The 16,813-nt window shown below is 45.2% G+C and overlaps 1 protein-coding gene across 9 annotated transcripts in view; it reads right to left on the bottom strand.

The window, feature by feature from the left end:
- TMCC1 (transmembrane and coiled-coil domain family 1) overlaps window positions 1–16,813 on the bottom strand; it is a 64,923-nt gene that overhangs the window by 22,025 nt on the left and 26,085 nt on the right. The window contains exon 1 of one of the 9 annotated variants that reach the window (XM_041464276.1): window positions 14,731–14,784. The exons of 7 other annotated variants lie outside the window; for them this stretch is intronic. In XM_041464276.1, coding sequence (XP_041320210.1) covers window positions 14,731–14,769 — 39 coding nt within the window. In that variant the 5' untranslated portion in view covers window positions 14,770–14,784. Of the gene's footprint in view, window positions 1–1,379; window positions 1,587–14,730; window positions 14,785–16,813 lie in introns of those variants that run through there. One more of the 9 variants, XM_041464260.1, reaches the window with a different exon arrangement.

Genomic DNA, 16,813 nt, shown 5'->3' with positions numbered 1-16,813 from the left:
TAGGTAAATACTAAAATCACTATGCTGCTTTCAGTATTCCTGCAAAAACTAGGAATCCTCATTGAGAACTCCATTTAGAGATAGCCCTCAGTGCAGCATCTCCTCAACACACGGTAGAAAGCTGTTCAGGCTACCCTGACCTGGCCTAGAGAGCAAAGAACAAGGTATCCTGTGCTCACCATTACTCTCTCCAGCTCTCAAGAGGTGATGCAGTAGCCTGAAGTTAGGTGTGACAAGATGCAAAGCACCTTGCAAGATGCAAAGCAGATCTATCAACCTGGGACGTAAAACATCTGTAACCCCCTGGGCTCTCCTGCTGCCCTGTACCACCACAGCCTGTACCTCTGCAACACAGTAACAGGCATTTTTCTTGAGAGACACCTGTGTGTCACTTCTATCATGAGGACTAATGAATGCAGTGATACAAAGTACACATACAGAAGGTATTACTTTCCTTTGGGAAAATCTGAGTTAATGAAATAAATGCATCAGACATATGTGTTTCAAACACAACAGGAATACTATTCGACCTTTCAACCATGTCTTCTGCAGACTGTAACAGACCCCAGGTAAACCATCAACTATGGCAAAAAAACTATTTGGATCTCAGATTTCTTTTTTCCCCAAACACTGGACCACAGAGAATGGGAGAGCTAACTGCAACAATTCAAAGAGAAATAGCTTCTATTTTGCGTTGCAGATCAGAGCATCAAAGACCTTACTGTCTCTCTTCGGTATTTAATAAATGGGGGAGGAGGGGAAGATACAGCTTACAGTTAACGCAGACTGAAAAAGGGCAGTGCTGAGCTGCACAGCTCAATGAAACAGAAGAAAAATACTTCATCATTTCTGAAGGTCACTGGGTCTATGGGAGGCAGCACACTTACTCTTTTTACCTCGAGAAGAATATGGTTCTGCAGTTTGTTTACTACTTCCTGAAAATACATTTTGTACAGCTTAAAACAGCAAAACAAGAGGTCACATTAAAAAAGCTACCAATGCAAATACTTCTCTCTGACACTGGGCTGCATCTGCATCTGCTGCATCTGCATCTCCCATCTCTTTCATCACTCACTGTATCATAGAAACCAAATCCCAAAACAACAAAACCAGAAAATCCCAAAAAGCAGCGCCACATTTGATCCTGTTTATGGATTGCAACACTCACTCAGACAGGGGCCTTTTTGCACTTCTCAGCTTCAAAAGCAAAGAAAAGCTATATTAAAAAAAAAAACAACTACTGAAATTCAACAGCAGTGCCCAGAGGAAAAATGGAGTGCTTCCAAGGCTGATGCACAAAACGAGGTCAAGTTCTACTGGAGACTTAAATAAAACAGTCAAACTTGACAGCTACAACTGCTCCCCTACAAGCTCCTCACCTTGGTGGGCTCGCAGAAGTCCCTTTCACAGCACACGCAGGTACAGCAGCACCACATGAACATCACGGCGCAGCCATGGGCGCTGCCGGCGCCGGGCGCGGCCCCGCGGCCACCGGCCGCTGCGAGCGCCGCCCGAGCGCCGCCGCCGGACCGGCATGGCTGAGAGCCGGGCCGGGCTGAGAGCCGGGCCGGGCTGAGCCCCGCTCCGCGGCGGGCAGCTCTGCTCCAGGCCGCCAGCAGGGCCAGGACACGGCATTTAAAGCTACAGGGCTTCCCAGGCACTGTGCAACGCCTGACACTATTTTTAAAACTGTACTTTGAGCCAGAAAAATAGTTCAGGATAACAGACAACCAAACCAAGAGCAGATGAATAGAGTCTAAGTGACACAGCTGTTCCTCAGCAACACAACAACAGAGCTGGGAGCAAAGGCCAAGCAGACAGACACCAGAGATTCAAAAATGCACAGCAGGACATAAATCCACCTATAAACTATAAGCTCTAATTATAACAGCGGTGAAATGCTATTTAATATTCACTAAACAAAATTTTCCAAATATTAGCGTGATCTCCTGTAAGGCTAAAGCTCTAATTTTGTCACAGAAGGACTCCAGTACACAACACAGCACAGCACTGTTACCACAGCTGACTCTGGGGCATGAAGAAACCTCAGCACCTCTCATCCCCTACCCTCAACTTCTTCGTCAAACAAAATGTGTTTTACTATCATATTTCAAAGAGGTAAAGCAAAGGCTCATCACCCTATTCGACAGCTCTGACTCACAGCACCTTACGCCACCCAGCCCCACTCCTTCAGACACGTGTAAAAAGCCACCCTCACCCCCATGGCTACTTCTCCCCTTGCTCTTCTTTGTCTCAGTGATATTCTGTTTGTAGCAAATATTATCACTCATGCAGGACAGAGACAAGATGATCCAAAGACAAGCCATACATAATCTAAGTTTGTGATCTTCAGAATCATTATATTTAGAGTATGCAAGGTGCTCCCAAGGCTGAAATACCAGGAACCACCCAACCTGACAGGAATGGCCTTTTAGGAGTTCCCCACTGCATGAATCCTGCAGCATGTCTGCCACCAGTATCAACACAAGGACTGAACTTTCCCATTTTAATTTATGTCCGTCGCTTTGAGGCAATGACTCTATGAGGCTCTGACAGACATCACAGTGCTAGGGTTTGGTAGGTTTGTGGTTTTTTCAAATAATTTTCTTCACTTGCAGTAATGTACAGGTAATGTGAAGAAATTCTGCACCGAAATGTTAATTCCTAAAATATAAATTTCAGGAATGTAACAGAGGAGAAACTCCTGACTGACTCAGATCACAAGTAATGTGGAAGAAAATATTCTTATGTGCAAAATTCAGTTTTCCTTAGGAAAAAAGAGAAGAGGAATTAAAACCCAAAAACATATTCTGTAAGAACCAAAATTAGAGGAAGAATAGCTGAAAATGCATTGTCTCAAATTATATTGGTACGTCAGGCAGCATTTCTGAAAAAGCATTATGACAAAATGGCAAGGGCATTGTACAGACCATTTAGAACAAACAGGAGATGAGAATGGAAACACTCCACAGGGCAGGAGAGGTAACATGAAATTCATGAAGGAGACAAGCCATGTTGGGGTGGAGATGTTAAATTATACAGCCCTACAAGTATATCTGTGGTCATTTCTGTGACCTCAGAGAACAGGACACGAAGGACAATGGATGATGAGGGAAAAGGCAAGAGGAAGGTGGATCTCAGAAGAGTCTGTGGTGCAACTCTGCAACTGGGTCACCTGCAGTCCCCATCGCCCCACTGCTGACAGGTGCCTGGTGTACCTGGACCCTGCAGTGGGGAACGGAGCAGGTACCAGCACTGCTGCCAGCACCGCCGCTCCCACCCTGCTCAGAGCTGCACCTGTCAGTGGTCCGCGCCTTGGGAAGAGCCCAGGAAGCAGCACTGCAGTAACCAAGGCCAAGATGTGCAAAGAACGCAAACGAAAATGAAACTACCGCAACTGACCATAATATCAGGGATTGCAAACTGCAACATACTGACGTGAAAATGGCTGCAAACTCCAGAAACTACAGGAAATCTAATTCTACTGACATTTGCATTACTATTTCTCTGTGGCTATTTTCAGGGTTAAATGGTAAAAGGATCTCTAAAAATTTAGCAACTTATGGGAGTATTAGATATTGACATTCTCTCACTATTGAGTGCACTAACAAACACATTGTAAAAAAAGGCTCTTAAACAGAAACATTGGTATTAGTCACTGACCTGTACCAAACGAGGATCCCAGCCCACATCTGCCCCATCTCTGTGATCACCCACTTGTGCAGGGCATGCAGCAGGGTCTCATCACAAACGCCCTGACCGCACTGCACAACGCTGCGGAGAGCGCTGACTCCATCCGCTGCGCCGCAGAGCAACGGCGAGCAAGAACCAGGCTAAGAGGCACCCATTCTGTTGCAAGAGTCTAGTGAGAAATCTCTACTAAAAAGCCACTGTCCAGGCTAAATGCAGAAATGGAATAATTTCTATTCTTGCACAAGTTCAGAGCACACCCTGGATTTGGAATCACAATCTAACACAACAGCAAGAAATTTAGAGAAAAAAGAAGAAAGTCTCTTTTTCAAGGAGCTGTTTCAAATTCATACAGCAGATTTCCCTCTCAGAGAGCAGTATTTATACTGAGAAACCTCCAGGTGCCCAATACATTTTTTCTGTTAACAACAGCAGATCTGACTTAATAGGGATGAGACGGAAGGATGGTGAAATTGCTTGTGCAGAAAGAATACCATTAGACTTATTTAGGAAGCAGTTGATGTTGGGTACAACCCAGTCTGATTGATATTCACATAGATCATTTCACCACATAAAGCAATAAACACATCCATGAAAATATGCTAATTAGTCTGCTTAATATAATCAGAGAGCCTTCAAAAGTTTTATTGCTACAGAGCAATAAAACCAAACCCAAGCTACCAGGCTGAATTTCACCACCAATAAGAGGACTCTGTCTCAGTCATCCGAAAGGAACATATGCTTTCCTCAGTGAGTTCATGTGGCAACAGAGCACCAGTGTCCCATGCTGTAAAAAGGAGACATCTATACCCACAAAGAAATAAAAACATCATACAAAGAGCATCAACAGGCACTCTTCCATGCAAACAAAACTCACACAGCTCTGCCATGTTGCAATCCTGCAGCAAGTCTGAGCAGGTTTCACTGCTGCAGGAACTCCTGCAGCATTGCTTCCCTCACCTCCCTTCTGTGACAGCCTGACACAGCAGGAGACTGGCCACTGCAGCTGGAGCCAGGCGATGGCATCAAGCCTCAGCTACGTGGGGGAAGACAGACATTCCAAGTGCCTCAGCCAAGAACTAAGTCTCCTAACTTGAGCCACCACTGAGAAGGGCAGGGAAGGGATGGGGCACTAAGCACCCTTCCCTGCTACAAGTGTTCCCAGTACAGGGATGTAGCCAGGAGCAGCGTGTAGCTTGCTTACATTCTAGAGTATTTATTTCCTCAAGTTACACAGTAAAACTGGAAAGACGACTAATTGTAGATGTGGGAGCAAATGAGTTTTGATGGAGGTTAAAACTTTTGAAGATTAGATGCTCATATGACCCACATAACAAGATGAGAACTCTTTGCAGGACCCCTTAAAACCAAAAGGTTTTGGAAAAAAATACAGCAGGGGCTAAATCCATTTACGAGGAAAAATCTGAATGCTGCAAAACATTAAGCAATGCAAAACATCAAGTGAGAGAGTGAGGAACTAGCAGAAAATTCAAGTTTCAAGTTGCCTTTATTGACTAGAATGTTGTAGAGCCAGTGAAGACTTAATATCCCAATGGCACGCCTGGATCAATAACCTCAGTGATATGAGGCCTCTTGCATAAGATCCTGCTTAATTCCGTGGTGATTAGTAAGTTCCTGCACAGTTGCAAGACCACAGTCACAGATCCCTGGTCTTGATCCATACTAATCCCCAAACTGAAACCCACCAGACTGTTCCCATGCTTACTGCCCAGGACAGGGGCTGAAGCCACCTGAACATTCTGCTGGCATATACAAATTATGAACCTGTGTGTGATTATAAATGCTGCAATAGCCTAATCATATGAGGTACCATTTGGGCCAGAAGCACTTTAAGCTAATACATTATTTAACATTTATCTTCTAATTTAAGATCCTAGACTTCAAAGTCACTGCACAGACCTGGAGTTCCCCTCCCCTGTACACACCCATTGGAATAAAGCCAGTTTTGACTATATTTGCCTTTTGCAGATTTCCTCAGAGGATGCTCTGCACACGACTTGCTTTCTTTTTACTAGTCACAGATTCTTGCCCCAGTTTTAATTGGTGTTTTCTTCTTTAATCGATAAAAAATTGCCTTCCCTTTTCCCACACCTGTTTCCAGAAGTACATGTTTCCATTAGCACATGGGGGGCGGGGTGTGGGGAAATGAGAGAGAGAGAAAGGTTAATTCATAAATCCCACAACCCATAACACTGATGCGAAGTGCAGCCATACTGATGGGACTTTTCATAACCAGTTCAGCACAAAACCACCACTGTGAGTCTGGAGGAAAGACCATGGCAGGCTGAGACCATGCAGCTCACAACTGGGGTACCAACAAGGGCAGCCCACAGCCAGAGTAGCTATCACTTGGCAGATGTCCCCAGGGACCATTTTGGAGAGGGAATGGCTGCATGGATGGCAGGTCACCCTTCAGGAGGTATCAACACCAAGGACATTTTCCAAGGGCGTTCTTGTGATCACTGCTGCATCAAGCTGACTCGCCCACAGTAATAAATGAAGGAAATCCAGCTGCTGCCTGCCAGATTGCTACTAGACCAGATCTGCATACATGGTTAAATGATGTCTAGTTAGAAATGGATTTATCAGTATTTACAACTCAGTCTCTCTCTAGGGGAGACTAAACAGATTGGCTAATTATGTGATGATCCAAAAACTCTGTTAGTACTGGTTAAGCTCTACTTTCAAACATTGAATGGAGCTTTAAAGAATTACATCCAAAGGACCTGAAAAACTTCACTAAATTCTAGTCCTGCCTTCTTTTCTTTCCATTTCTCCAGGTACAGGAAAAACTGACAAGTCCAAGATAATTGCCTACACCTCAGTCTGGCACTAGCAGTTGAGGGCTCACCAATGGTTGCTACTTCATGATCACTGGGATCTGCTTCCAGCCACAAGATAAAGCAAGGGGAAAACAAAGTTAAACTTCAGCAGACCTGAGACCTGCAGCATGGGCTTTAAACCCATGTTTGTTTTGTCCATAAACCATAGTCTTGTTTTTTTAAATAAGCAGTGAATTGGTTAATCTTTTAGAAATCTGCATATAGAACATGATCTTCCTTCTTCATGATACATAAAATTAAAAATAAAGACACTTAGCACACTATCCAACATGGGTCCAGCTCAGCAGAAACCACAATCAGGGCAAAATGCCCAGTCTGCATAAAGGATTAAGTTTATCAATAAAGCAACCTAAAAACTGCAGAGTGATGAAATGGAACATTTCCAAGAAGACTTGGTTTGTCATTTCTCCATATTGCTGGCATGAACATCACCACAGTGTTTAATATCTAAGTCTAACTGACACACAATACACACACTCCCCCAAAAACACATTTCTTTTACTCTTAAAGCTCTGTTTTCTCCAATGACAACCTGGAAAGGTACACAGCTGCGGTTGAAATTGCTTTAATTTTCTTCTAACAGAATTTAACTTGCCAGTTTTTAGCTTTGCTTCACATCTGTAAATCAAATTGATTACTTTCGGTTATCATGTAAAGCTTTCTGAGCTACCAAACTTCACCTTCTCACATTTTCCTTTTATTAAAGTATTAGAAAAAAAATAAATCACAAAAAACCAGCCACAAACCCACTAAAAGCATCTTCTCACTCTTCAGCAACTGTCTTGGCAGTTAGGTTTTGCCATTCAGTGACTGAACTTCATTCAAGCGTCAACACAAGCCCGCGCTGACACGCGGAGCGGGCTGTGCGTCAATCACCGTACCTGCAAACGTGAGCCGTCCCGGCCACCACGCGTGCAAGGCACGACTGAAGGTTTTGTTTCTACCTTGCAATAAGCCCAAAGTGTGTAGCAAGCACAGGACATGATGTGTTACTGCAGTTTAGCTGACACAGGCTTGTTTGTTAATTCAATAATGTACCTGAGGCCTTACGCTCACTACGATGGCTTGGAAACATTGAACAGCTCTCCTCTCAGCATAAAAGTGAAACCTTCTTCCCTTTAACTGCTGGAATATGACAAGCAGAAAATCTGATCCTTTCTGGCTTTGTTGGAGAGGTATTAAAGTCCCAGATACTTGTAGCTACAATGACAACAAAAGAAAGCTGAATTTTTAAAACCAAAGTATTAGTCATTGAAATAGAGTACATACCATAAACCACCTGAAACCAGATTGACTGAATTTTTTTTTTCCTTTTAAACAGATCGGTCAACACGTATCCATCCAGTCATCTTAGCCTGACACTGATAATGTCCCCTATAAAAATATAAGAACCCTTCCTTGAAAGCAGCAAAAAATCCAAAAAGCTTATGGTTTACCTTCTACTCCCAGCTCACCTTTGAATTCTGCCAGTGGCTCCACACACTGGGCTGGCTGCTTTGCAGAGCTCCACAAAAGGCTCCCAAATAAAAAGAAAATAGTTTGAATGTTTTTAGTATTTTCACATTTCATTGTCCCAACAATGCAGCTCTGTCCTCCGGGAAGGAGCGTGCTCAGGCTGAACACAGAGTGTTATTTTTACATCCCATCCCCACGGAGCAGCCCGGACGCATGGCACTGCCCCGGCTCTGCCCACCCCTGCTGCAGCCTGGGACAGGGCCAGCCCAGCAGGGCCAGACCCGCACCCAGCACAGCCTGCACCCGGCAGAGCCAACGCACAGGCGGCAGGAGGGCGAAATCACGGAGCTCAAACCAGCAGCAATCCCAGCAGGGACTGGATTTCCTCTGCACCAAGGGGAGGGAGCTCCTGGGGGGTTCACCACTGTTTTCTTCATGAAACACCTGATTTTAGTTGACCAAAATACTTGCACTGAAATATGCAGGTAGACTTTCAAAGACCAGCATGTTTCTCTCCTGAAAAACAGAGAGTTTCCTAGAATTGTCTTACTGTCCTGATAAAATGCAGCCTCTGTATGCTAAAGAGGTCTTAAACACTACTAAAACTTATCTCAGCCATGCTTCTTCTGCTGTTCGTATTCCCTGTTGTTCACTGAATCTGTACATGGCACTTTCTGACAGATTCCCCACATTCTGTGCTGTTTGGGACAAATTCCAGAAGACTTTGCAGAGGATTCCCATGAGGAAGCCAGACCTCAAAGCTCTCTGGAAGAAATCACCATAACTGGAGAAGCATTAACCATACTCCTGAAATGGACTTCTGGTATTACAAACCTTTCCTAATCACTAAACCATTCAAACCACAGATTATTTGCATTTATGGGGAGTCTCCCAATGAGCAATTTCTACTGCCACATCCAGAACAGATCAAGCATTTAAAACAAAACCAACAACTCAGCGGTGCAAGTGGGTTTCCTTATTTTAATGCTGAGCACAAGCTGGGCCAGAAACATTGCTTGCTGTGGAGCAGAAAAACAGCAGCAGAAAAAACCTAAATCATTCAGATGAGAGGATGGACAGGAGACACTCGATTTCATTCCCTCAGTGTTACAACACACAGCACCTTGCTGACCAATTTTTTTAATAAGCAAACTCCAGCAGCATCAGCAACAGCAAACAGACATGTAGAGCCTGGATGTTCAGAGGTGACTCAGGGCTCTGCCCAGCAAACCAGCCACATCCACAACCCCAGTACAGCTGACATCCAAGAAAGGAGAAAGCCGCAGGACATACGGCTCCAGAGGCAGGCAGCGAGTTCTCCATGCTGAGTGTGCGGCGAGAGCAGCACGCAGTGTCAACCCCAGCACCCCTCCACTGGCCACACACACTGTACGACAGCACTATGCTGGCAGAGCCCAGACTCAGCCCTGCCGGGCCAAGCTCTGCCTGTACAAAGCAGGACCTTGTAACACGACGCTGTAGTGCCCTGGGTGTCTTGGCAGGAGCCCCAAACGCGTGTTCGAAAAAGCAACTGCAACCCTGAACAAGCGAGGCATGAACGCGCTGCAAGCAGAGCCACCGAGGCTGCTAAAAATATTTCATCCCTCCCCCTGTCAGGAACACATCTCAAGTGAGAGTCTAGTTTTCTGAAGAATAATAAAACCAGCCTCACCAGCAGGAGAGGCACATCATCTTCCCAGATCCAAGCAGCCAGGGCCCACGGGAATGAGCCTGGCAGCAGCAGGGAAAGCCAAGCTCCTTGGCCTCTGCTGGAGCATGCAGTCCCAGCTAACGCAGCCCCATCCAGCTGTCAGCATGAACCTGATCATGGCCCCACGAGCACTTCTGCAGCATGGGCAGGTAATGGGCATCCCAAAAACCCACACAGACATAGGGCAACAGCAGCAAAGCATCACACAGAGATTGCACAGTACCTAGTGCAGGCACTTCCTTAGTTAAAAGCAGAACAGCATTAAAGTTTATCCCTTCTATTACCCTGTTTCCACCAATATATACATTTAACCTGGATTCTGAAAGGATACAATTTCAATATTTATCGGTTAAACAATAAACATTTGTCTGACTGAATTCCAGCAGCTCTCCAGTGACACCTGCAGCAAGGTCCACTCTCTGCATTTCTGAGCAGTAGCAGCAAGTTCCATATTTCCGAAATTTTATCAATATAACATGAAACCTAGCACAGTCCTGACTTCCAAATATCTAACAAAATAATTAAGTCTAAGCTCATGTAAAAGGATCCTCTTTGAATCTTCACAGTTCTCCTGCCTACATCAATACAGAAGGATGATAAACCCACTGGCACAGGCTGTCAGTGAACTGATAAAGTTGACCTACTGTCCCTCCCAGTTATCCACAGTTCTTCCCACACAATGAATGAAGGCATTCTCATGGTATTTTACATAAGAAAACTCTCGAAGACTATGTAGAAATTAAGTAGTCAGTGAAGAACAAGAAAAGATCAACATACCTCAATTGTTTTGAGAACATATGTAACAGAAGAGCAAGTGCCCCTCCAAACCAGACTCTACATGGGAAGGATTTCCCTTTAATGCAGATGTTTATAATTTGTTCAGTGTGAAAAACAGATGAACAACAGCTGATGAGCTCTGAAACCAAAAAATCTGCAGCAACCAGCTTTCTGGTTTCGACAGCCAACCACACCACAGGAATTTGCTTGGAGAAACCTGTAGCACTGAGGCCACAGAATTCTGTGGTGCCCAAGTCCTGCCAGTATTCCACGTGGCGTTGTAGGGGAACACCTATCCAGGGATTCCTCATCTGGGTCTGGAAAAACAGGAGATTCAGCCACACTACGTGCACTGTGACTGAACTTCAGTGGCCAAGGAAAATTCCTTGCCTGGCAGTTTGCAACCCGATTATTTAAATCTATAACAATTATTTAAATCTATAACAATCTATAACCTTTGCAGAGTCTTCAGCTTTTTTGCTCTCTTCTGACATGAAAAGCAGTATTTTCTTCTTCCTCTACTTTTCACGCAAGCTATTAAAATCCTATATTCTTTCTGGGGGGCAGAAAAGAAACTTTAGTTCCACTCCAATACATCAGTTCCAGACACTGATGACCTTTGGGCAGCAGTTCTGCACCAGTATTTGCAGTTCAGGCTCCAGTGAAACACCACCTCCCCAGCAACCTGAAGCTCTTCATTTCCTCTGCTCCTGTTGCCAATGGCAGCAGGCTGAAATTATTTCTTTCTGATGATAGAAATATTTCTTTCCCCTGTAAGCTTTTGTCCACTATCAACAGGATCCTGGGAGCTCTCACACCACAGTGCAGGCAGTGGGTCTCAGTGCACTTCCGAGGCAGACATGCCTGAACAAGCACAAACTGTGCCTGCACAAAGACCATCCTGTGCTAACTGAAGCACTCCAACGTTTCTTTTTCTTTGGGAGAAGTTAGTGATTCTAGAATGGAGACTTTTACAAGTTACAGATTTTCCGGACATGACTTCAGTGTTCACAGGCTTCCAAGAGTTAAGTAAAACCACAAAATGTGAAGATAACACAGAGAAAATATTTTTCTCCAGTTGAACATCTACCAAGGGCACTCCAGGAAAAAAACTCAACAAAAACCCTCTTGTAGCAAAACTTCAGTTTGCATTCTGGCAATCTTGGATTCCGTTCTTGCTAAGTGTGTGCTCTCTGAATGCCCTATCACAAAGCTCAAACAACAGCAATTATAATATGCTGCTGAAATATTTTATTACTTATATTTCAAATCCAAATACAATTTTCTATTTCATGCATACCAAAACTTTCACAGCAAATCTTTGAAGGACAAGAACCTTGTTTCCTTAGCAATTCTTCCTGTCTATTTTAAATTGTATCAAATCTGAGAACTCAAGAAAGGAATGTTTTCTATGCTGAACTCCCTATTCAAATACCAGTTGATCTCAGGGAGATCCAAACCATATCTCAAGTTAGGAAAAAACCAAAACAAACAAACAAAACCAACAACAAAACCAACCAACCAAACACCCAAAACCAAAAAGCCATCTTGCTCCTTTACTTTTCCTGTCCATAGGAATAGATTGCTGTAAGGTGAGCAAGTCAGCTCCCTCCACTTTGGGAGCACTGAGCAAATATGACTGAAAGAACAGGCAAATCCCAACTTTTGAAAAAGGGGATGCATGATAACTTAGGAAAACATCCTCAAATACAGTTCAATTTGTCTCCATTATTCTCCTTCCATAAACACAGCTAAAACATCTGAACAAATTCAAGTTGCGTAACAGCTGGATACATTTCTGTACTATCACCCCAACAGTGAGGGATTTCTCCAAATGCAACATATCAGCAACTGCACTTCTTGAGATCTTAGGTGACTAACTGCAGGGCCTCCAAGGACTTCCAAACAGTACAAGATAGAGAGCAGTTTGAACCAATAGACTCTGAAAACACCAAATTTGGCCAGGGAAAACTGGTTATCAAATGCAAACATTTCATAAATTAAGATACAGTTAAATGCTTACACAGCCCTCTTCAGAATAGTATTTTAACACTGGATAGCCATTATGTAAATAAGAGAAAGGCATTAACCTCATTCATAGGAGGAAGATGGAGAGTGGGAAAACTGAAATGATTTGATAGAAGCCATGCAGTGCAAACAGCCCCGTGGAAAAGCAGATCTTGGAGATTAAAGCCTGGATCATGAGGCCGTATTTCTCCTTCCTGCATGAAGTCCTACTTTTTCTTTGCTCAAGTTTTATAAGCACTGGTGGCAGAATTTTTCAGTTTGCAGCTCTCAAATCTGCACAGCCCCATTCTATTTGAAGCCTCCACCATTAAATGTGGTTAGAAATTGCAATTTTGACCTTGCAGCAGCATAAGACAGGAATGCCACATAATAATGTCCAATTTCACACAAGAAGTGGACAGGGTGGATGGACACACCCTGGGAGCAGGTGCTCCAGGTCCTACAAAAGGATTTGCCAACTCTGAAGTGTAAGTCACCATCTATAAAAGAACCAAGGTTTTCACACAAGAAGTACTAATAAAGTTCTGGTTTATTTTTACACAGTCTGGCAGTTATTGCATTTCAGCTGATAAAGGTATCAGCAAAATCATACATATTTTCTATGCTTTCCTTACAGCAGACAAAAGGTGGTGTTTAGCACCACTTGCCTCCCCTTCCACCAAGGACTCCAACACACAGGGACTTCCCAGTCCCATCTAAAGCACGGTGAGCAGACAGGGAGATGCAGTTCTCATCCTATATCCAAACTGAGACAACATAATCCCTTCCAATTGTTCACACAACTACGCTTTTTGTTTTGGTAAACACACACCAAGCTCTCATTTTCTCCTTCAGTTCACCGTGCTATAAGAGCTGTGCAACTTTTACAATTAAAACAGAGAAATCAAGAATATGTCAGGGCCAGACAATTGTGTAGAGTAGGTTTGACACAATCAGAGCTAATGCAGTGCAAGACACAATTGTGTCAGACAACACAAAAATGGACAGAGTCAGAAAAACAAATTGAAAACAGTTCTCCTATAGTAAAAAAATCAGTGAAAACATTTTTACAAATCACCCTGCCCACCCAGAAAAACAAGGATTAAAATGGAGTTATCCAAATGAGTTCATTTAAAACTATTTTGGCTGCCCTACATAAATAAAGCTTAGATACAAAGTTCATTACTAACTAGATCAAGTCTCTTTTGAGGGGAAGAATAAACTCCAGAGTGTCTGTGGAGACTTCTGCTTGCAGACACAGCTTGACACGTAAAAAGGCAAACCCTCAAAAGATGCAAGTTTAAGTTTTCCCTGAAATGGCCACATCAGTTTCTTTAAGATGAGGAGGCAGTAAAAAATTTACAAATTAATTAGAAAGATACCACATTATTGCAAAGCTGTGGCTTTTCCCAAGACAGTTTGCAGGATGTGAATTCTGACCCATTTTAAATGCTGACGACAGCATTATAGAATTCTGATGACTGCGTTTTAAAACCTTTACAAATACACACAAGGGGGTGGGGAGGACAGAGAAGAACAGCTTAAATGTAAAGTGAAAGTTCAGCTTGGCTTCTAAGAGTCCAGTACTGTAACTCTTACATCCACAGCCAAGTCTGCTCACTGGGAATGGTGTACAAACGGTGTACAAACAGGGCTGTGCTGGCAGCCCTAGAACAGTTCGTACCTGCAGTGTCCTACACAGACTCACTTTTATTCATGGATGGATTTTTCCAAATGTTTTTCCAACTACATGCATTGGATTCAGTGACAATCTACAATCTACTTGGATTGACTATTCTCACTCTTAAGGCAGCTTCTTAAAACGAATTCGAAAACTTTCAATTAATGAACAGCAAAACCTGTACATGGCAGCTCCTTTGTTCTGAAGCTCCGTGCTGCCAGTGAGGGCTATTGAGCCTGCACAGGGCAGGGCACGCTCCCCCGTCCCCGCAGGTATGTCACTGGGACGGCTCACACGGCTAAGGACCTTCTGCCCAGGACAAAGCACACGTGTGAGCGCTCTCACAGGCACCTCGCGGGCACACCCGTCAGTTCCGCTGTCCCCTCCCGCGTACCCCTGGCCCGGCGTGGAGTCCCATAACCGGCACCGCTGCGGTATCGGCGGACCCCCGCCCGCCCGAGCCTTTGTGTCCGTGCCGGCGCGAACAAAGGCGGAGGGGCTCCTCGCACGGGCGCGGCTCTGCGGGACCCGCGGCTCGCACCCACCTTCGAGAGCTGCCTGCGCAGGCTGAAGCGCTGCACCATGGTCCGCCGCGGGGCCGGGCAGCGCGGCGGGCGAGGGGCGGCAGCCGCCGGCGCTCAGCGGGCGCTGCGCATCCTCGGGCGCCGGGGCCGGCACCGTGTCCTGGCCCAGCGCTGCTCCGAGGAGCCCGGCGCTGGGCCGGGCCGGGCCGGGCCGTACAGGATAGGGCAGGGCAGTGCGGGGCGCGGCGCTCTCGCCTGCCGCTGCGGGGGGCGGCTACAGACACACCCGGCACCGCCCCGGCACCGCCCCGGCACCGCCCCGCCGCCGGCAAGGCCCGGCCCTGCGGGGCTCCGGCGAGCGCTGCGCCCGCCCCGGGGCCCCCTGACGGGCAAGCCCGTCCCGTGCAGCTCCCGCTGCCTTGGCACACTGTGGCACGGGAGTGTCAACTCTGCCCCCGGAATCAGCACAGAAGACCCCGCTGCAATCACTAGAAAATAATTCAATTAAGTATTTCTCCCTCCCCGCCATCAATATGCAATAGAGATGTGTGATAAAACAGGTACACTTGGAGTTCTTCAAACGCCGTGACAAGAGTGGCTTTCGGATCCTGAAAGTGTTCTTCCTCGCTCACAGCACTGGTGAGTGACGGACACAGTACAATCTTGCAGAACAGGGATTGCAGGGCTCTAACCTCACTTGGCAGCAATGTTCCGAGGGGCTGCAGGAGTCCTGCAGCCAGGACACACACAGTGCCAGCCTGGGCTGTGCAGAGGGGGCCGGCTCTCAACGCACAGGCTCAGGCAGCTGCCAGGATGTTCACACACGAAGGAGGAAAACCCCAAACACAATGAGGAGCTAAAAATCTCTGGAAACAAGTATATTTCTGAAGTAGTCCTGTCTCACCATTTTAGTTTTGGACTTCTTAGGCTTTTATTTCCAACTCATTTTGTAATTGCCTCCTGCATGCAATAGGAAAGGTTTCCTTTTTGCACTACACTGAAATGGCCGTGGCTTGATCACTCCAGTACATGGCCTTACCTACATAGAAAAATAGTTTCTCAGTAACTATCAGCAAAACTACTGGATAAGGAACAGCTCCCATGCCAGAGCATGTTCCTGAAGAGTCTTGACTCTGTATCAGTGCTGGATTATCCAGGACTGTGCTGCTCACTAGCACTGTCCTCAGACCTCAGCTCCACTGGGTACCAAGTACTGGCACAGTGGCTAAAGGGACCATTGTGGCTTCAGCTAGGACAAATCTGGGGCTCCAGACAGCACCGTATGCATGGGAATGGTGTGTACCTGGCTGTTAGGAGTCAGCTGTGCATTGACTCCATACAAAATCCTTCCCAATGGCAGGTAATAGGTAAGTACAGATTACTGCCATGCATGATTGCATAGTCTTGGACAAAAAGGAAGGTGTCTTAGGCCAGAATATTTACCTTGTTAAGAAAAATGTTTCTAGCCTATTTTTAAGGTCATCAGGTGATCTGGACACTAGAGATAGAAGAGACATTTGCAGTTGGGCCATGGAAGGTTGTGAGAACAGTCAGTGCAGTTCTTTAAATAGATGTTGAAGGGAAAGTTATATGAAGATTAAACAGAGGTGTTTATTTTATAACTGTCATCCAAAAGTAACATCAATAGATGCATTCTTCAGTACCGAAATCCCAGCTGTAAAATGAGAGCAGGATTCAGTAGCATTCTTCCCAGCCAGGGGTAACTCAGGGATATTGAACGCAGACACGTTCTGTACAGGGAAAGTATTCCCTGACAGAACTTGGACTCCTTTTCAAAATGCTCTCCTTTTTTTGAAATATACAGAAAGTACATTACCCAGTTACTAGGCCTCAGTTTTGTTATGACCATGGAGAGCTGACAGCACAGAAAACTAAAAGGACTGGGACACTAGAAGTACCACCTTGTACTGGCAGAGGAGATACCAGACGCTATGGGGATTTTGCATCTAGCAGCTGCATCCTCCTCCTCCCTGAACTGGGTCAGTACTTCTTGTTCTGCAGTTTGGCTATATTCAGAAGCCTCAGGCACACCGTTCAATTCCTACTGCAGAAAATCCATACCACCACCTTGAACAGCTGTGCA

This window comes from Pyrgilauda ruficollis, unplaced genomic scaffold (assembly GCF_017590135.1).
Source record: "Pyrgilauda ruficollis isolate IOZ18807 unplaced genomic scaffold, ASM1759013v1 scaffold10, whole genome shotgun sequence".
Classification (NCBI taxonomy): Eukaryota; Metazoa; Chordata; class Aves; order Passeriformes; family Passeridae; genus Pyrgilauda; species Pyrgilauda ruficollis.
The sequence above is the reverse complement of the archived record's forward strand: the minus strand, read 5'-3'. Positions and strand labels throughout refer to the sequence as shown.